This window comes from Hetaerina americana, unplaced genomic scaffold, assembly GCF_022747635.1.
Source record: "Hetaerina americana unplaced genomic scaffold, ioHetAmer1.1.p SCAF_2, whole genome shotgun sequence".
Lineage (NCBI taxonomy): Eukaryota > Metazoa > Arthropoda > Insecta > Odonata > Calopterygidae > Hetaerina > Hetaerina americana.
This window is the reverse complement of record NW_027286763.1, coordinates 83,975,198-83,996,065: the sequence shown is the minus strand read 5'-3', so window position 1 is coordinate 83,996,065 and position 20,868 is coordinate 83,975,198. Positions and strand designations below refer to the sequence as shown.

Genomic DNA, 20,868 nt, shown 5'->3' with positions numbered 1-20,868 from the left:
AAACTTCATGCATTCAAAGTTGACACATTTGCAACAAATGATAGTATAGAATTAAATAAACCACCATGGTATAGCAAGAAACAACAATCTTTATATGTGACACCTCTCGAGTGACATGATAATTAAGCCAATTTTTGTACTTTAAGTTATGTATTTAGATTGATCTGCTACATAGAGACTAAAAGCCCTTGTAGGCTCTTGAACAAGTTTCGTCTTTTTAATAATTTTCCATTACTTGGGCCTCTTCATTTTCATAAATGGGAGGTCTTACTTAATTTATAAAATATGGTAAATGAGAAATGTATAATGCATTTAGAGAAAATTTTATTCCTCCCTGGTAGTTTCTTATGTCATTCACTTATTATTCCTTCAAACAGGGTGTTTGTGTAGAGTTATTAATTTAGTTGTCTCATTTTAAAAATATTTATATGTGAAAAGTTATATCTTAGAAGTACAAATGAAGTTGTTTTCCTTAAGTGGAACTTAAAATTGGAAACCTTTCATTTGAAACATCAAAGTAATGGAATAGTAGTTCTCTCAGTTGGCATGTAGATACATCTACAGTTTTACAGACTAATTATCTAGAGAGTATTTTTTGTATTCAGCTACATATATGTTTATAAATAGTTGTGCATTTTTCTGTGTGCTGTAGTTGTGCATTGATTTTTGTTGGAGTTAATGTATAAAAATGCAAAATGTATTTTTTTCAGACAATACTTCATCGATTTGAATATATTTTGAGCACATGTACAGTTGAGCTATTATTAAAAATTGGGACACTCTTGCCTGAAATGGTTGCCCAAGAAAAGTCCCTGGATTTCTTGCTGGATTTACTTAAAAAAGGACAGGTAAATTTACTTTATTGTTTCCTCTGGAAGTTGAATCTGAAATTTATTGCTTACGACATGGTAGATCCATATGGTATGAAGAGTAGCATAACTCAAATCACATAATATCCTTATGCTATATTTCTATTACATTCTCAATGTCTTCTGGATACCACCACAAGTCCTTTTCTATTGGTTGGATTTATTTTTCAATTGAAAATAATATGAAAGAAAATACATGAAATGAAATTTACCTCAATCTAGGGCATAGTTGCTTTAATTTACTTTGATTTTATTCGTTGATAATGTACACTTGATTTTATAACTGCTCGTAGCTTGATGAAAATACCAGCCTTGAAGGAGTTGAAAAATGTGCCTCATACTTTGTGGTGCTGTACAATATTCACGTGGGGGCCAGCGATGGAGTACTCATGCCAGGGGAAACAGGTCAGAAGGTGACGCAGGGCTGCTCTCGTGCCCTAGGTGCAGCCTGCGATGCTATCCTCTCCGATGCAAAAGTTTTAGCCATGCTAGTTGAGGTGAGTAGAAGTTAAATGTGTTTTTATCAATATGTTTCCATCCCAACTTATGTGGGTGCTATCAATAAATTTAATTCAGGTAGGCTGGGGATTATTTTGCAACTGGATGAAGACTGGGAAATCCAACAAAGATTTCAGGAAACTTCAGGAATTCATTTCATTTGGAACTTATTGAGTTGTCATGAGATTGAATTTGAAGTTTTATTAATGGTATCACTGAAGTGCGACAATTATTTTAATTTCATTATAAGAAATGTAAAAATTAAGAAAGTTATTGTTAAAAACAATGAATAGTTTTTTAAGAAAACTTTTTCATTCCAAAATATACTGAATTAACAAAACAAATATAAATATTATTCTCAAATCTATTTTAACCTATTTTTATTTAGTTTAGCTATCTATTTTCAACTAGTATTTAAATACGAGGGTCATCCGGAAAGTAGTACCCGTTCGTGCCGCATGAAGTGCTGACGACGCGAGTAGCCGCTGGACGAGGTCAGATAGCTTCAGTGGCTTGTCTGCCTTCTCTGAGCCAAGTTGCGTGACGCTAGCATTGCCTGTGTTGTTTCTGTGATTGTTTACAATGTTTAAAAAAATTGAGAACGCCGCCAGTTGTGAAGTGAGGGCAGTGATTAAATTCCTCAATGCAAGAAACGTTCGCCCATGAGATATTCATCGCCAATTAAAGGAGGTGTATGGAGACAATGTAATGGACGAGTCGTCTGTTCGGCGGTGGTGTCGCAACTTCAACATGGGGAGGGGGAACACACACGACGATGAGCGTTCGGGGAGACCGTCTGTCATTACAGACCAACTGGTGAGCTCAGTTGACGAATTCGTGAGGAACGATCGGCGCGTCACAATTGATGACATCTGTGAGCATTTTCCCAATGTTTCTCGAACAATTGTTCATGAAATTGTTAAACACCATCTGCATTATGCAAAAATTTGTGCAAGATGGGTCCCTCGCGTATCTCAATGAGCTGGCGGCGAAGGACTATGCAGCAGGAATACAGAAACTTGTCACACGTTATGACAAATGCCTTAATTTGCTTGGAGATTATGTTGAGAAGTAGTTTAAAGTATCCTCTTTCAAATAAAATTTTTTATGTTTGTTAATATTTACTTTTGTGTCTTTATTTCACGAACGGGTACTACTTTCCGGATGACCCTCTTATATTATCAATATGTTTTATGATTATTGTTTTTCGCGGGAATCTTTACAGGGCGATGGAAATGAACTGATTGAAACGATGAACAGTTGGGGATTGGGTGTGGAAGGCATGCATAAAAGTTTATGGCAAATGCAACGGCTTGCTACAATGCAAGAATCTCCTGCTAATGTCACAGATTCTCTTCTTAAGAGTACTTCCATTATATCCAGGGTTCTGAACTCTTTGAGGTCTATCAAAAAGTCTGCAATGGTTCAGATTACAAGCCAAAGAGGTGGGTAATAGCATTGTTAAATATCATTGTGATCAAATAGTTTTGATTAAATTATTGCTTAAAAACCAATATAATACATGTACTAGTTCATTTAATAAAATTAGAAAACATTGATTACCATTGAAGAATATATTATACCTCTGTGTGTAGAAAATATTAGTACGTAAGTGAATTGATTACATTCTTAAATTTGTGAAAAGATGTTGTGGGTGTTTCTGAAAGAAATATTTGAACTGAATTAATAATAATATGAAATTGTGACAGTTGTCAACAAATTGTGCAATTGAAATCATAACCACTGCATCTCATTCATATTTTGAAAAGTTATCTCCCTCAATTATTTGAAGTACTTTGCCTTCAAGCATTCTAAAACAAACATCAAGCATACGCTAAATTATGGGTAGGCTCCTATTTTGACCTATCCTCATGATATACAGTAATTTGTTTCATAAATTAAAATTTATGGGCTTATTTCTTTTAGATTAATGAGTAAAATATCTGTTATAGGCTGGGAATGCATAAACTCTTATTTTACTATTATTTCAGATAAGGGTAAAGTCTTGGGTGATAAATTACTTGAACTAGCTGCTGTTTCTATAGAAAGTGCCTATGAAAATCACTTTGGGGGTGATGAAGTGGAGGTTTCAGACAAGAGTCCTGTGGAGCGTTTCCGTTCATCTTTGGAATTTGTATCCACCAGCGTAGGGCGATCAGTGCAGACACTGAAAGACTTGGAGTTTGGTGGAATTGCCACACCTGCTGAATCGAAAAAGGTAATGTACACTTTTGAATGTGTATCTAAGAGCATGTAGTTGTGCAGTTAAGTATCAGTAAGAAACTTCTTGAAAAATTAATTTGTTTCACTGTTGTTCATAACAATAAAATATCAAAAACTTGAAAAGTATTGAAATAATCTCTGACATTCTAAGAATCATAAAAAATTTTACTTGTGCAAACATATGTATGTGCATGTTGTCTTATGGCAAATTTGAATTAACTTCTAATGAATTATTTTAAATATCAAATAAGCACTTGTTAACACGTCCGTATTAATTCAACTAATATAAAATATTTTGCCAAAAAAAAAGTTAGCTTCCCCAAGAAACAGTTTCATTTAGCAGTATGCTGTATGTACCGAAATAATATTCCCTTCCTTCCATGACCATTGATGTCTTATCCTGCAAATTTTGAAGGAATGTATTTTTCTATTTGTGTGCAGGCATACATTTAGATCCCTTGCATTCTCACCTTTGGGTTCGAAAGAAAAAGATTTTTTAGAATATCCTTTCAGCCAACAGGACTGAGGCATTCCACACCAATTCAAGTTGCTCACCATCAGAGAAGAAAATAAAATTTCACTCAAATTGAGGTGAAGTAATAGTTGTGCAAATTAAAAGAAGTAAAGAAAATCCATCTTGTCAAATTGATTTGTTAGGTTTGTTGATCTGAGATCAACCAGGGTAAAAAGTAAATAGAAAAAGAATTTTTATGGAAAAATATTGAGCAATTCCATATGTAGCTTGTTAAATGTCCTAGGTAACACATTGAGTGTGGAAGACATGTGTGCATGCCTCCCAGGGATGTCCATCTTATACCCTGCGACGATATATTCCTTTAAGGTTAACTCACACTCCCTGGAACAGAAATACTGTCCGCACCTATCACCAGTTTGAAATATGCATTAACAGTGTGCATTTGTTTATAACTTGATGATTTTACTCTATGTTAAATAATCTATAAAAATAAACTATTTTAACAAAAAAACAAAAATTCTGAAAACCGGAAGATATAGAAAAATGCATCCAAACCTAAAGTGCTAAGTTAGGATTCAGAGTTAACTAAAATATAATTAGCATGATGATACTTATTCTTTTGGAGGTTTCCTCATAGTGGATTAGTTGAGCTTCTATTATGCTTCTCAGGTTTCCACCACATTTGTTGGATTATACCAGGCAACTAGAAAAGTTTCTTGCACATTTAAATTCTCTCTAATATACCTGTACAATCCACATGTGAAAAAGAAGAAAAATGTTTCAGGAATTTCCTCGACCTATCCATTTCTAAAGGCAAAGATTGGTTATTGTACTCCATTTTTCAGAAGGAAATATTTTTGGACCAATTAATTAATTCCTCTTCAAGGCATTTCTTTGCACAAAAGCTTTCAGCATTTCATCCAATGATCTATCAATTAGCCTCTATTTCTATGTCAGATTTAAATATAAATTAGGAACTTACGTAATTAAAATGGTAGCCGTTAACAATGTCCATCCATAAGAACTAATAAATAAACTAAACTAGAAAATACTTACTGAAATAGCCTTGAGCAGTATTTATAAAATTTTTCATTTTGAAAATAAAGGTCAAAGACTCAATGTATTGAAGCAGTTAAAAATTTTAAAATGTGTCCATTGCAAGGATGAAATTCCCAACAAAATTTTGTATCCCTCCCACTCCCCACTCCTTGACCTACCACTCTTCCAAGTTAACGGTTGACACCAAAAACTGTAATTCTCTTTCCCTTCCATCTACATTTTCACCCTTTTACCCCTCCACCCTCTCTTCCCCCCTCTCTCTCTCTGACCTCACCTCACCCCCTCCACCACTCAGAAGGTATATGTACCGAGTTGGCTTTTGTGAGGACCACCTGGTCAATATCAAAACCTGGGCCGTATCCTAAATAAAGTGTATGGAATTACAGAGTCAATAATTTCATTTCAATAGTTCAAGGTTATTCATTCCTTTGGATAAAGCAAAGAGAGAGACACTACTGACCTGGGTTAACTGTGTTCGTATTTTATCTGTCTGAGTTTATTCCTGGGTTGCTTTAATTTTTTGGTTTCTCTTTGACAACTTTGTGGTTCATTTTATAGAGTGATTTTTAATTTTGACGTGATAGCTTCAGTTCTGTGTTAAATTCAGATGTTAGTTCAAAATTGGATATAGGTCCTGATGTGGTTAAGGGTTTCTTCCCATAGTGTGCTTCACAATGAGAATTGTTGGTGCAGGTTCAACCTCCATCTCATTTTTGCTGCCCTGTTTTGTTTTCTAGGCAATTTCTCCTATCACCTTGAGGTCTCAAGCCACCAGACGGGAGTTAGAAGAAGCAAGACAGCTACAGCAACGCCTTGTTTCACGTGAGGAAGATATTCGAGAGCTAAGGCGTGCCCTTAAAGCTAAGCAGGAGGAGCTAAGTGAAATGGTTGTTCGCAAAGAGCTTGCTGAAAAGAAACTTGGAAATGTCAGCAAGGACTATAGCATGGCAGTAGAGAAGCTTGAGGTATGTTTATATATATACATATATGCTGGTATATGACATCAATCAGTTGAATATTTGTGATTGGGGGGATTGAAACAAATGTTTTCTATGTTCTTATTTGCGCAAAATGTAACTGAATGCTGCAACCATTATTACTCAGTGTGCAAACATGTAAATTTGTTTTGTTTTGGGAATTCAGAATATTATTTTAGACAGCATGTGCCCCTCTGCCAAGGAGATAGTATTTTGTAATATCTACAGTGAGTTTATGAGCACCACAGGACCAAGGATAATCAGTTTTCATTTCATGAGCACATTCATTTTGCTGGCAGATAAAAGGATATTGTAAACTTCTTTTATATGTTGATTACATCTACATAATACCCTGCAAGCAAGCAAGCAGCAAGGGCGTGTGGCGGGGGGTGTTAGGTCACCAACTGTAAAAAGGAACAATACCACATGCAAAACAACAACATGGAAAATTACACCCACAGCAGCGCACACATTCATGCAAAAATCCCTTCATCCAACACTCATGAAAACACACATACCGCAAACCAACAAAAAACTGCACCCCAGGATGCAGCACGAAAGCCATCCAACAACACGCAAGCCAGGACACAACAAGCAAGAATGTGAAACACCATTACCACATGAACATGCACCACAAAACACCCTACCCCCCGAGGAGACTGTAAAAGGCAGGGAATGCGACCCAACGTTGCATGTAGCAGGAATTTCCCCCCGCAGAGAGGGACGAGGGATTGAAAGGGAAACTTAAAAACAGATGAACAGAACACGAAAGAGGTCATTCAGAAAGAATGGGTTATTATAACAAAATACATGAGGTTAGTGGCAGAGCATGCATTTAAGTAGAACTAATTATTTTTTAGACGCTGAGGGTGGCAAGTGGAATTTTTGCTATCTATAACCCTGCAGTTGCTATCCCGTATTGTCCGTGGGAAGAAGGAGTCCTTGAGTCGGCTAGTTCTGGCATCTATTTCCCAAATTTTAAATGCATGATCCAAGCGACCAATGTATGTAGGAGTAAGAATAATTTGCGAGACCTCGGTGCTGAAACATGCGGATCTGAATTTATTTAATAATTTCAATCTTGCATTGAATCGCCTCTCTTCTAATGATTCCCAACCCAACTCAATGAGCATTTCAGTAACGCTTAGCGATGTATCGTAAGAATTTTTTTATTGAGGATTTATCTTGTAGGAGAATAATGCAAATGAATGAAACGTTCTATATCACATTAAAATATTTTTGACTGTGATCAATATTTAGAACAAACCTTTGGAATTTTGAGTCCCCCACTACAGTTTCTGTTCTGTTATTTGGTAATAAAATGTCATAATGGAATTCTTAGTGGTAAGGCTGTAATCCAAGTCATTATTTTTGGAGAAAAGACTTTCACCCAAAGAGTTTTTCACTTTAAGTTAATAACTCAGTGGAAAAAAACTTATTTTCCTGATTGAAAAAAACAAAAGTGCATTCTCTGGGTAGTTAATTGTAAATAATAAGTAACTCTAGAAATAATAAGTGAATTATTTTGCTTCGTTACTTTCCCATTGCAGTGGAACCTTGCTTAACGAGCATCTAGCATAGTGAGTAATTCCCATTGCAAGCAAAAATATTGGTCCCAAAAATGACTCTCTTAACGAGTGACTTTTTGCGTAATAAGTGACAAGTAGAGGGGAATTCCCGGATTCATTTTGCGCCTGCTACTGCAGTTTGTCTCTAGCACTCATTCTGCTAGCATCTTAGCGTTGCTAGTCATCACACATTTTTCCAAACATGTGTTCAAACTTGTTATTAATGATTTTAATGCTAAGTTTAATATTTTGTGCATATGTTAAAATGGCCGGAAGAAAAATCCATGCGAAGAAAGTCACTAAAGATAAAAAAAGCAGTCAAAATGAAAAGTAAAGTTATTGAAATTCAGGTAGAAGGCATGAGAGTGGCTGATCTAGTATAAACATCAACAATTGGTGGACATAAACAATTTGCATTTTATTCAAAGCAAAGACAAAATTAAGGAGATGGATGCTTCAAATAGAAAGACAAGAGTATATATGCAATAGTTATGTATTCTCAACAACGTTGAAAGGTTGCTTCTCATATGTATAAACAAAAAGCAATTGAACTGCAACACCATTAGCTGGAATATAATTTGTGAGAAGGGGAAATTGATTTTCACTGACCTCATTAATAATATGCCAGGATCATCAATGGATGAACAAGTATTTAAGAGGAGCCATGAATGGTAAATGAGAATAACTGTGGTCCACGGTATTGTGAGGTATGATGAAGCAGCAAGCTCTTTAGTCAAAGGCAGCAGAAAACTTCTTCAGTGACTTCAAAAAGCTCATAGATTCTGAGAGTTACCTGCCACAGAATATTTTTAATTATGATGAGAGGGTTCTCCTTGGGAAGAAGATGCCAAAGCAAATCTATGTTTGTGCGCACAACTGTTGAAGAAAATGAATTCCCTGACCACAAGACAATGAAAGACCATCTCAGACTGCTATTTTGCATAAATGCAAGCTGCGATTTGAAAATCAAAAAGCTACTTGTTTAGCATTCAAAAATTGCATGAGTCTTCAAGAAGTGTTTAGTCCAAAGTAGCAGGCTAAATGTGATATGTAGGTCATGGGAAACTTTTGCCATGCTTATGAGGCATTGCCTTAATAAGGCAGTGGTAATGCACACCAAAAATTTATTTAATGATCATTCTGAGTCTCATTGTTACCAAATTTTGAAGTGTTGGCAAAAACAAATGTCTCTAGACAGCTTTATAGAAAAAAAGAATCAGGCACAGATCATAAATAATGAACAATTTATTTGGATTCTTTTTTGCTTTTACAAATCGTTTGCATTTGCCAGTTGCTTCATTCCCCGTTAGAAGAAAAGGTGAATGTGTTCCATGTTCATAAACAATGAATACTTAATTTTCCTTGAATAAACCTCGTTCATAAGTTATTTTTTCGACATGGAATGCATTATCATATTTTACATTAATTTATATGCAAAAATATGTTTTACTGAACGAATGTTTCTCTTTGCGAGAAAGATCACAGATGGATTTTGCTCGTTTAACGAGGTTCCACTTCATGTACACGCCTCCATCACCTACCATAATTGACCTGTTTAATCATAAGTTACTACAGTTGGGGCTAACTTAATTAAAAAATTTTAAAATACATAACAAGCACTAAGAGCAATTTAGAATTTGAATCGCATGTAGATGAGTGTTTTTTGTTTTGTTTGCAGAGGAAGCTTGAAGATGCTCAGGCACTCTTGAAGCGGAAGGAAAAGGAATTTGAAGAAACAATGGATCATTTGCAAGCAGACATTGACTGCCTTGAAACAGAACGAGGAGAGCTGAAGGATAAGCTGAAGGCAGTTTCCAGGAAGGCACTCATGGAGGGATTGGCTAAGAGTGCTGCAGCTTCTGCAGCATCACCCACAGCTGGTGGATTCATGGGGGTGCCTGCATCAGGGATCACTGGATCACCTGGTGGTCAGCCCTCTGGGCCTGTACTGTCCTCAACAGTCCGCGACTCTCCACTGTTGATCAGCCAGATCCACAGCTTGCAAATGGCACTTAGGAATGAAGTTCGGGAGAAGTGGCAGATTCAAATGCAGCAAACCCAGAATCGCTTGCAGAGCCTGCCCCCACTTAAGGTACTTTTCTTGTGATATGAATTCTCTGAAATGTCTGTCCCAGTTTAGAAGTTGGTTTTGTGATCAAGTCCTTCATTTTTTTCTTTCAGGTGCCCAAGAAACAGACCAGCAACCGTCTTTTGGAGCTGGAGAAAGAAACTGAGACCACATTGCAGGTGAGTTAGCATGTTGGGTTATGTGTGCCCTCATCATTTGAAGTAAGCTGAGATAAATCAGGCTTAATTGATATTTAACAGTGCTACCTTTAAGTCTAGTCAGGCACCATTTTTGTGATGAAAGTAAAACATCAAAAATAATATTTATTTGCTCAGTGTTAATTAGGTTATTCTTGAAGCATGTCACTGTTCTGTTTCCTTGTTCTCATAGGAAATAAGACTTAAAATGGCTTCTGCAAAAGTGGTTGACATTAGCGGACGGAAACCGGGCACTGTTCCAACATTGGAGAAAGCAGCTCCTGCTTATCATTTGATAACAGAAAAAGTTAAAGTTCGGCAGTTGCAGTCTAAACTGCAGCAGTTGCAGGTAATGTTTGCATGTGCACTGAAATCCTTTGTTCGATTTTAATGTTGATATTGGTGTTGAAATTAACCCCTTGTAAAAACTGATTAACATGGCTGTGGGCAAATGCTTGAGCATTTAATGGATTGTATTTTTTTTCAAACTAAAGGCTCAACATTTTGGATGGCATTTTCACAGTTTCAAGTTATTACTATTTCTCTGTTGTTTATTGTATTGCATTTTTCCAATTAGTGGTCCAAAAGTTGTGGTAACAGCTGTGAACCATCTGTGAGAATCTTCAATGAATCATGGACATCATTAGCTTGAATCCTTTGCATTTGGCGAGGAGTGTTAGTGATAAGTCATTAGGTCCATCCAAAATCATTAAAAAGTATTTATAAGTATGCAGAAACCCTATATGGACTGCATTTAGGAGTAGGATTCTTCTTGAATAGAAATTAATGTAAACATAATGAAAACAGAAAATACAAAAGATAATAAGACAAAGTAGATAGTTTTTTCTGGTCGTCAACCCTTTCATTTTCTGGTTGTATATCAAGTATTAAGACATCAATAGTATAATAATGCTTCATCAGCAGTAAAATTGCCACTTTTTACTTTAATATATGCCCAGATTCTATGGGTGATATAGATTTTTTAAGGGAGTTATACATTTTTGTCCCCACTGCCAAAGTGCTGTTGCATGAAATCTTTGTCCTTCAGTGAATGAATGTTACTTCTTGTAAAATATGGTTAGACAGTATAATGGGAAGAGTTCACCCCAGCCGTACTCTTATAAACCACTCATTTACTCACATGCCACAGAGAACCACTCATTTTACTACTTCTTTCGAAGTAGTAAAATGAGTGGTTCTCTGTGGCAATTTAGTGAGTTTCTTTCAGACTGTGATTGAAGTTTTGATATCTGAAAATGTTTATGTTTTTGCATGCAGGCCGCAGTTTTGAAGGAGGTAGTGGAGAGGAAGAATAAGCCAAATTTCAATCTCAGTCTGGCTCAGTTCCCGACTCCTGAGTTGACACAGGTATTGTGCAATTAATTGGTATGATTAAATTAACTCTAAAGCTATTTTGTGGGACAGTCTGTTACAATTTTATCCTTGGGTACCAACTGTAAAGTAAAAAAGATAGAAAAAATTAATTGATGGAAAGGAGGACACAAAGAAACATTTACTATCATAAGGGGGGAGTTAATAATAAAGATATTATTCAAAGAATTAACAAGTAAAAATTTTGATATGGAGCTTCTTCTTATGTGGTTGTCAAAATTGGTTGTGAAGACAAGCAATGACTATATACTCTCCCCTGAATTTTGTTTTTAAAATTTCTGTTTTACATATTTTATTTAAAAGTTAACACTCGTTATTTTTATAATTATCAAATGCTTTCTAGTTGACTCCTGGGACTAAAATTTTAACTTTGCAAACTTTATTTAAACTCATATTCTCAAATAGTAAGGGGTAAAAGAGACCTAATTTGGCATTTTAATCGTAGCAATCATTTATCAATATTCATGTAGATTATTTCAATGTATCGACCATTGCCATCAGCGGTAAGATTTTGAGGGCATTCCAAAATTCAATACCAGTGCTGCAAGTTGCTTGGTTTTAGCACTGTACTGCAGCTAGTAGACAATAGTTTTACTGTAAGAAAAGTTGTGATTATGACATTATCGAATGGTGGTAATGGTAGTGAATTTTGGAAAACAACCTTGTAGAAGTTTAACTCACATCAGAAACAACATCTTTTTTTTTTTAACTTACTATAAATACTTCTCTCACGTGTGGGTCAACTCTTGATTTTTTCTTTGGAATTTTGTATTTAAAGACTGACCTATACTCATGCATGTGGTAAGTTTAAATTGGAGACTTTTGAGATGTGCCCATGGAGAAGAAATGAGAAAATAAAATGGACAGAAAAGAAGAAATGAACTAGAAAGAGCTAGATATGTGAAGAGGAGAGAAGGCTGTTGGGTTAAATATGAAGAGGTCAGGAAAAGAAGTTACACAGGACATAGTGAGAGGCAGTGAGATGTTATTAGAGGGGATAATCTTGATTAAGCATGGTAGGAGGGGAAAAAGGAATCTGTATCTTGGACAGCAGGAAGGAGGTAGTAAGTATTAAGAAATGAACAAGGGAGTAATGTAGGTCTAAGGAAAGTTAAGACGTGGGGTTATGAATAAAACTGGAGCAAAGGAAGCAGATTAGGAAGTGCAAGGCATGGTAGGGGAATAGAGGTTGTCTGAGGAAGTGTAATAATTGCTGGAAAAGTAGGGAGGGGGAAACATAGGAGGAAATGGAATGTTGAGGACTTCGATAATGTGGAGAATGTGTGGTAAATGAGTCGGAGGGAGGAAAAGAAAGGGCATTTTGTATGGAGTGAAGAGAGGTAGAAAGGATGTTTGATGAGTCTAGGCAGGGAACAGAATTACCATAGAAGACTATGGCATAGTAGTTTTCAGGGTCAATAAAAAAAACTACCAATAGCTGATAGACTGCAATTTGTTTCTTGGCTTTTATTTTCTAATTATCTTAACTATTTTTACAAAATGCCATTATGTCTTTTTTTGTCTCTGTCATCTCTCTCTGTCACCCTCTAACATAATTAAAATTCTTGTAATCATTTATCCAAAAGTAACTGATGTTTTGGACTTTGAATTTAATCCAAATGAGAGTTGGAATTAATTTCATGGCAAAAATTCTGTTTTCATAAAAATTAGAATGCAACAACCTTTTAATTGTACTTGAACTTACATAATATGCCTGATATTATTTATTGCTTTTCATCTTCTTCTTTAGTGGATTAAATTCATGCTATCTATGGAATAGAATATATTCATATCTATCATTAAGTATTGGTATTACTTCCATTATATATTTATCAATGAGCTATAGTAACATCTCCATATTTAACGGACTGATGAAAAAAATAATTAAATAAGATGTGAATATTCTGCTATTGAATGATATAATTTGCTAATAATTTTCTGTACTTTTTCAGGCCATTTCATCAAAGGAAGCTGGTTTGGTGCATTCAGGAAGTATTATAATTCCAACCAGCTCTGCTGCAGAGTCAAAGAAACTAATTGTAGACACAAAGACCCTAGAGAAAATACATTCTGTTTTAGTGTCTTGAAATCCTTTCTTCTTACTTATTTTGACATGAAAATTGTATTGATAAATATCGCCTGCCCCAGCTAATACATTATTAGGTTGTTTCTTCTTGTTTTGAGGCAGTCTATGACCCTTGCCTATTTATTGTACCCCAATAATTTTTTATTTTATTTAAAAAATTATATTTATTTGCAGAAGTTGGTGTTGCTTGATATTTTGTAATTACGATACTAAAAATTGCACAATAATTGTTATATATATATATATATATGATGTTAGAGAATTCTTTTTGTAGCATTTTTTGTAGCTTTAAGTGTTTGTTTTTATTTTTCTACTTAATTTTTATATTTGTTATGAGAGATACCATTCCTAATTATGAAAATTATGTTTTAAAAAGAGGTAGTAGTAAGAAATTTTCAATTTTTCATCGCTGGCAGAAGGTGTTTGGTTGCTTTGAATAAGGGTATGGTATTTCTGCTGACTTTACCTTCCGCAAAATGCATTGATATCTTCATCTTCTTTTAAAAGTGAATTTTAAAAGCAAATTATGAAGTTATAGATGAGCTACAGTGTGAATAACCAAGATAAGTGCAGTTACATTTTCAAATAATTGGCAAATGGCTTGTGTATATTTCTTCGTTATTTAAAGGAATTTTAAAAAATCTGATATAGGATTTTGGGATCATAATTTTTCTGATGAAATGATCCTGCGTTGTCTTAATAAAGATATGAAGACTTCCAAGTAAGACTGCCTCCTATTTATTTTCTATACCATTGCTTGCTATGCATCACCGACCATGTGACAATATTTACAACCTTGCGCACATGTTTACTGATTCTCATATCATTCCAAATTATGTTCATGGGTGCATAATTTTAATGAGATTTCAATAAAAATATATGCATGTAAGGCTGTACATTATTGCCTGCCTACACAATATAGAATTTTACCAGTGATGTATTATACAATTAAAAGGTCAAACAGTACATTTTGTTAAAAAATTAATCTTCTCAAATGAATGATATAATTTGGTGTGAATAAAATATGAAAGTTTACAACTTTTCTTGCATAAATATGTGTGACTGTAGGAAAATTATTATAAATTGATTGCTTTTTACTTATTGTTGGATGAACTTATGTGGAATGTCAAAGATTAATTTTGTCATATTGGATATAACTGAATTATTCAGATGAATTCTTTGCTAATATGTATCATTTTTTCAAAAATGAGGAGATTTCAACAAATTAGTTTAGGTGGAGCCCAGAATCAAAAATGATTAAAATTAATGAAATGTCCGTTTATTTTCATGTCTCTCTATTTTTCAACATAGCCTCATTTCACATTCAGACATTACTCTTACATGAGTACCCACATCCCAAATGTTTCTTCTCAGAAGTTCTCATGTGGAGGATATTATGCAGTCACCTGAACCTTATCACCTCTGGAGAAACTTCGACCTACCAATTCCTTCCTTATCACAAGGAACAATTGAAAGTCACTTGGGGTCATATTGGACTAGTAGGTAGGATGGTATAGACTTTCTCAATTAAACTGTTTGATGAGGATATGTGTCAATCTGATGGACTGTGTGGGGGCACTTGCCATCTTGTAGTATGACACCCTTATTTTTTAAATTTTGCAGATTCCAATTGAAGCAACATCTCAGTAGTGCTCAGCGTTAATTGTCACACCTCTTTTCATGAATTCAATTTGGAGAATGGCTTTGACATCCCAATACATAGCATAACATTTCCTATAGACAGTATCACCTAAAGTCACTTCTTGCAAGATTTTGTGGCCTTCCATCACCTCTCACAATGTGATTCAGGCATTTTGATGATATATGGGTGTTCTAGGCTGTAGCTAATTCTAAAACGGGTGCTTGAGAGTCAGTTGATGAGGGATCCAATGTGATGATGCACAGGATGGAACCTCATGTGTAATGTTGTTAATGCTTCCGATAGAAGTCAGGTTTTCAGCCACACATTGAATGCATGTCAGCACATCTCTCTTCTTGGATCATTTCATTTACTCCATTGAAATCATCAGCTGTAGCAGGTGTGGGTCGTCGGATAGCACATCAACTGCACTTGTTCAACCTTTGCAGATACCTCCTTTGCATGATCTGCTCTGACATGTCTTTTCCTGACTTCAACAATTTTATTGTGTACATAGGTGATTTTTTACAATCCCTATGTCCTCTTGCACTACACAAAAGACCTCACCTAGTTCTTTTGTCTATGATTCTAACAAAAAAATGGCCATTACTCTGTCTTAGCCCTGACTTTCTTGGGTGGAGGCATTATTTCATGCTGTATAGGTTCATGACCACTGGATTTATGCGGTGGCTGACAACGAGCATATTTAACATTGTTTTGAATTCTGCCATCCTTTCAAGAAATAGTAATGCAATCCACTCTTACGAGTAATTTTAAAACCTTCATAGCCGAAGTAGTTGAGCTGGTTAAATCAGTGTTACTTGCATTACAGGAGAAAATGTACTGATCCTAACATAGGTACATAGTCATTATTTAACATGCTCCATATTTTATAAACCTGTACACAATCATACCGGAAAATTAGCATTATACAGTATATAGAAGTCAATTTAAGAGCATGTTCTCTTTTATGGGTGTAATACCCATTATATTTCAGCAACACAATTTGTGATTATGGGACATTCATTTACTAATTTTATTTAGTATTTTAAAATTATTTCAGCTTCGTGTACATTGACAAAACGGAACATGATATCTAATCATTGCACTGGGATTAAAAATATATGTAAAGACTAAGTGGAAATCGCTCTAACTCATGCGACTACGAAACTACGGAAAGCCAATTTATATATGTTAACAAATAAATGGAAATTCATAGATTTTTTCGAGCAAATGAATACCCACTCCAAACTCAATATATTATTTAATTCTTAATCACAATCAGTACAATGTTATATAATTCTCTTCAATTTATTAATTTTATTAAAAATACCGCCATATTTCGCCAATCTGTGCTATGATGTTTTATTTTGTTTCACATTTTACCACATGAGGCCGCTGTTGGTTAGTATTTTTTCTCTAAGCGGCGTGTGTAGATAAAGTTGTTGTGATTTAGCAAAAATATCGTATTATTCGCAATATATACCGAGGGTTCACTGCTATTCATTAAAAATATAGGCCTTGAGGTGAAGTGTATATATAATCATGAGCAAGGCACACCCTCCTGAGTTAAAGAAGTAAGTACTTGCAATGCTGTCTTTTTGAAAATTGTTATTTTCCTGCATGATTGTCGGCTTCATTATTTTCATAGTTGTCGATATATATTACCTCCCAATCCCACCAACTAGTGAATAAAACTTATAAGCTGCTAAAACTTTGCATATGTAATCGCATTGTGAAAGTACTATCTTAAGTTCCGATGCGCAAGTTACAATTTTTTTAAACTGCTGTAAGCGGTAACTGTTGAGATGATTTTCCATATATTTGCGCTCATCACAGTTTTCCTCCCCTTTTCCTGTATTTCGTGGCCCAGTTCTCTATGTATGCAATATGTTTGCGTTTTCTCGTAACAAAGTGAAATATTAAATTTGAAATACATTTCTTCTTCACAGGTTTATGGACAAGAAGCTTTCATGTAAGTATCGGAAATAATTTTGAAAATTGTTAGTTTAAGAAATTTCTTTTAATGTTGATCTTTCTATTTTAGTGAAGTTAAATGGAGGTCGGCATGTTATTGGAATTCTGAGAGGTTTCGACCCATTCATGAATCTTGTGGTTGATGAAACCACGGAGGAGTGTAAAGATGGAAATAAGAATAATATAGGCATGGTGGTATGTATATTCGTTGATTGTTAAAAGATTTGCATTTTATTTTCGTTCCTATTTCAAGAGAATGATATGTATACTAAATGCTGATCTCTATCCTATATTTTCAGGTAATTCGAGGCAATAGCATCATTATGCTGGAGGCACTTGATCGTGTATAGCAGCCTTTCTATTTCATGATAATCTAATTCCATGTGTCATCCCAATCCATAATGTACAGAATCAGTGTTACATTCCTTCACTTCTTCATTTCTAAATAAATTTAAAAAGACAATTGTTTTATTTTATTTATTCAATGTTGTCACCTTTAAATTTCGGATGCAATGAACAGTTGTGTCATGCAAAATCGAAGCTAATACCATATTAATTAGCTCGAATATAAGTACCTACAATTCTACTGTTAAGAAATAAGAATGGAGTTTAATTAGGTCCTCTAGAATCTCTCGAATAATAGGAGGACTTCCATACATGGGTTCGATAGAGTATGGAATTAATGAAAATCGCACTTCCCCGTTCTTAAACAGCAGTCGCATTTGGTTTGGAATCTGTTTACCACCCCCTCTTCCAATAAAAATAACAGTTGAGTAATGTTAAGCGCACAATATAGATTAGTGCCGTGTAGTATATACAGCGTATGTTTTAAGTGGTGTGGTGGTTGCAATGTACAAGTGCAAGTTTATTTTGCGAAAAACCATGAATATTTGAATTTATGGCAGAATCTGTGATTTGTACCAATTGTTTTTAGTATTAAAAAGCGCTGCATAGCTCGTAATATGGCGGACATTAAAACTTCGACGATGGATAATTTACATACCCAGAATGGAAATTTTATGTGTGGTGTTGTCGAAGGTAAATATGGCAATTCTCAATTCATTGAAGTACTCATTGACGTTTTAATTCGAATATAGATTCACCATTTGCATATTCTCTATTATGAATATCGCGTATATTTATGCACAAATGATCTCTTTCAAGGTTTTTACGGCCGCCCGTGGACCACCGAGCAGAGGAAGGATTTATTTCAGAAGTATGATCTTAAACGTTAATCATGCATGTTATGCATTTGGTATAGTTTTCTATTGCTGAAATGCTTGCGTATGTGACAAAGTAATGTTAGTTGCGGACCTTGATAACTTTGTAAAGAACATTTTAGCTTATAATTTCTATAATAATCGAAACTCTAAAAAAAACTCTAAAAGTCTCACTATTTTTCCTGCAATTATTTGAAATAATTTTGATTACTTTAATAGACTGAAGAAATGGGGTATGGACTCGTACGTATATGCACCTAAAGATGATTACAAACATCGAGCGTATTGGCGTGAACTGTATTCAGTCGAAGAAGCAGAACATTTGACGGGACTGGTATCTGCTGCTCGAGATTGTGGAATTACTTTTTATTATGCCCTCTCACCAGGATTAGACATCACCTACTCCAGTAGCAAAGAGATAGCGGCATTGAAGCGGAAGCTTGAGCAGGTGTGTTCATAATTACTAATGAAATTCAGTTCTTAATTACATTTTTAATAGCCAATCCAATGCGAATGAAGAAACAGATTGTAAGAGTCTTTTAATTTGACCTATATATATATATGTATAATAATTTTTTCAATCAATTTCAAGTAAGTAGTTCTCTTTTTCGGATGCTGCATCATCAAGGGTTTCATGTGATACGCAGCCATATATTCAATTTCTCTATCTATCTTCGTAAGCTTTATTTCAAACTGGGACCATATTAAATCAATTAATGCGCTGAGATAATAAGTGAAGATGGTATAACTTAATTATGAAAAACATTTTTTACGGATGATTTAACGTTTGAGCACAATATGATCATTACTGATTAGAATTTTAGATGATTGCCGTTAAGATACTCAAATTACCATTCTTCTTCACATCATTTGTTAAGGCGATTCAAATATGTCAATTTTACTATATATTGTGACCTTTTTTCTCCACTTGTTCACAGTGAAGGTAAAATATTCCATTCTCAAATATTGAAAAGTTTTTTAATGCAATTGAAAAGTACTTTTTAAGAATGCTGTTTGATAACTAATGTCATTTTGTTTTTTGACACAGGTGTCTCAATTTGGCTGTGTTGCATTTGCATTATTGTTTGATGATATTGAGCCTGAGATGTCAGAAGCTGATAAAGAAGTATTTCAGTCATTTGCACATGCCCAGGTAACAAAAGAATTATTTATCTTATGCTTCCTTTCTCAGTTTTTAATGGCGTTGCTATTTGATATTGTTTATCAAATATTGAAGATGAATGAAGCAGGGTCTGCTTTGAACTTAAACATTTGGGTCTATGGTCATTAAAAACAAACCTGAACTACCTGGAAATACTGTTGTGACCTTACATTATGTATATAACTTTAACCTGCTGGAATTCGTTATTTTTTTGTGGTGCAAATTAGTTCTTAAATGCATTTTCTGCACAGTTGTCGTTTTTTTTATTATTTTATCATTTCCTTTCCAGGTTTCCATTAGCAATGATATATTCCAGCACCTTAACCAACCAAAATTTCTACTCTGCCCAACCCAGTATTGTGCCGCTAGGGCTATGCCGAATGTACAAAACTCAGAATATCTTAACACTATTGGTGCTAAACTGGCTCCTGAGATAGACATTATGTGGACTGGTGAGTGATGGTGAATTTTTCATTCTAACTTCATCATGTATTCCCTTTAATTCCTGCAAGCGAACGTGAGATTGTGATTAGTTATAATTTTTGCAGGGAATTGGAGCCTGTGCCATATGTGATACTTTTGATGAAATACTTAAATCTAGGTTACCATGGCTGGACATTCTAATGTTAAACTGGTGAAGATGTACAATATTCTTCAATTACACTTGTAGGCGATTGTGTAGTTTGGTTATCCAATACTTGGGATTGGTCTTATAAGATTTCTCGCTATGCACATTGCACATTAGATTTAATCAGTGCCATGTATTGTGGTGATTGGATTTCTTTTTTAAAAGTCCAGAGCAATGTCAACTCATTGCAGTATGTATAGCGAGTTGATTCTTTGGTGAAAACACTTTGCCAATCTACATAATATACATGTATTTGCTACTGGTTATGATGAAAAATATCATTTGCAATATCTGGATTAGCTGAAAATGAGTCCCAAATAAATTTATATTGTGTGGAATAGCAAAGTATTACTTTCCTTGCAATTTTCCACTCAGTGAGTGTGAAATTGTAAGAGTTTTTGTCTCTGTTATTATGTAACAGTTTCACCATATCACACCTGAATCTGTAATTTATATTATCATTATTACTCTCCTACTCACCATGAAGGGGTTTCACAAAGTGATGCCATCCGCCATTGTGTACATTTTTGAACATATTTATTCCACTTTTATTCCAGTTTTATTCACTTAATATATTGTTCTTATTTTTTATCATAATTTGAAGTAATGACAGTTTTATGGAGTATTACTCTCCTCTAAATTAGGGTAACATATGTTAAATAAGATTGAATCATACTAAATTTGCATGAAATTCACAGGACCTGTCTCCTTTCATCACTTTACCCCTAAACTGAATGTCAGATGATCAGAAGGTACAAATTTGGTTAGTGATATTGTATTTGCTGTAGCTTTAAATTGTGCCCTCAGTTGTTGAATGAATATTAATTGAG

At 34.6% G+C, this 20,868-nt stretch overlaps 3 protein-coding genes across 9 annotated transcripts in view; all 3 read left to right on the top strand.

Annotated features, from left to right (window-relative positions):
• The window catches only part of DCTN1-p150 (dynactin subunit 1), a 59,858-nt gene extending 45,635 nt beyond the window's left edge, over nt 1-14,223 (top strand). For 3 of the 5 annotated variants that reach the window (XM_071585685.1, XM_071585683.1, XM_071585684.1), the window contains 10 exons: nt 711-848; nt 1,163-1,366; nt 2,593-2,812; nt 3,359-3,585; nt 5,862-6,089; nt 9,348-9,761; nt 9,851-9,916; nt 10,128-10,283; nt 11,213-11,302; nt 13,279-14,222. In XM_071585685.1, the coding sequence (XP_071441786.1) occupies nt 711-848; nt 1,163-1,366; nt 2,593-2,812; nt 3,359-3,585; nt 5,862-6,089; nt 9,348-9,761; nt 9,851-9,916; nt 10,128-10,283; nt 11,213-11,302; nt 13,279-13,413 (1,878 nt within the window). In that variant the 3' untranslated portion in view covers nt 13,414-14,222. Of the gene's footprint in view, nt 1-710; nt 849-1,162; nt 1,367-2,592; nt 2,813-3,358; nt 3,586-5,861; nt 6,090-9,347; nt 9,762-9,850; nt 9,917-10,127; nt 10,284-11,212; nt 11,303-13,278 lie in introns of all 5 variants that reach the window. The other 2 variants (XM_071585682.1, XM_071585686.1) reach the window with 2 other exon arrangements.
• Nucleotides 14,224-16,457: 2,234 nt separating this feature from the next.
• Nucleotides 16,458-17,491, top strand: SNRPG (small nuclear ribonucleoprotein G). The gene is made up of 4 exons (XM_071585143.1): nt 16,458-16,628; nt 17,004-17,026; nt 17,099-17,223; nt 17,328-17,491. The coding sequence occupies exons 1-4, from the start codon at nt 16,597-16,599 to the stop codon at nt 17,376-17,378; spliced, it is 231 nt and encodes a 76-aa protein (XP_071441244.1). The 5' UTR covers nt 16,458-16,596; the 3' UTR covers nt 17,379-17,491.
• Nucleotides 17,492-17,841: 350 nt separating this feature from the next.
• Oga (O-GlcNAcase) overlaps nt 17,842-20,868 on the top strand; it is a 43,963-nt gene continuing 40,936 nt past the window's right edge. For all 3 annotated transcript variants that reach the window (XM_071585680.1, XM_071585681.1, XM_071585679.1), the window contains exons 1-5: nt 17,842-18,066; nt 18,193-18,244; nt 18,468-18,696; nt 19,297-19,401; nt 19,700-19,862. In XM_071585680.1, coding sequence (XP_071441781.1) covers nt 17,991-18,066; nt 18,193-18,244; nt 18,468-18,696; nt 19,297-19,401; nt 19,700-19,862 — 625 coding nt within the window. In that variant the 5' untranslated portion in view covers nt 17,842-17,990. The remainder of the gene's footprint in view (nt 18,067-18,192; nt 18,245-18,467; nt 18,697-19,296; nt 19,402-19,699; nt 19,863-20,868) is intronic.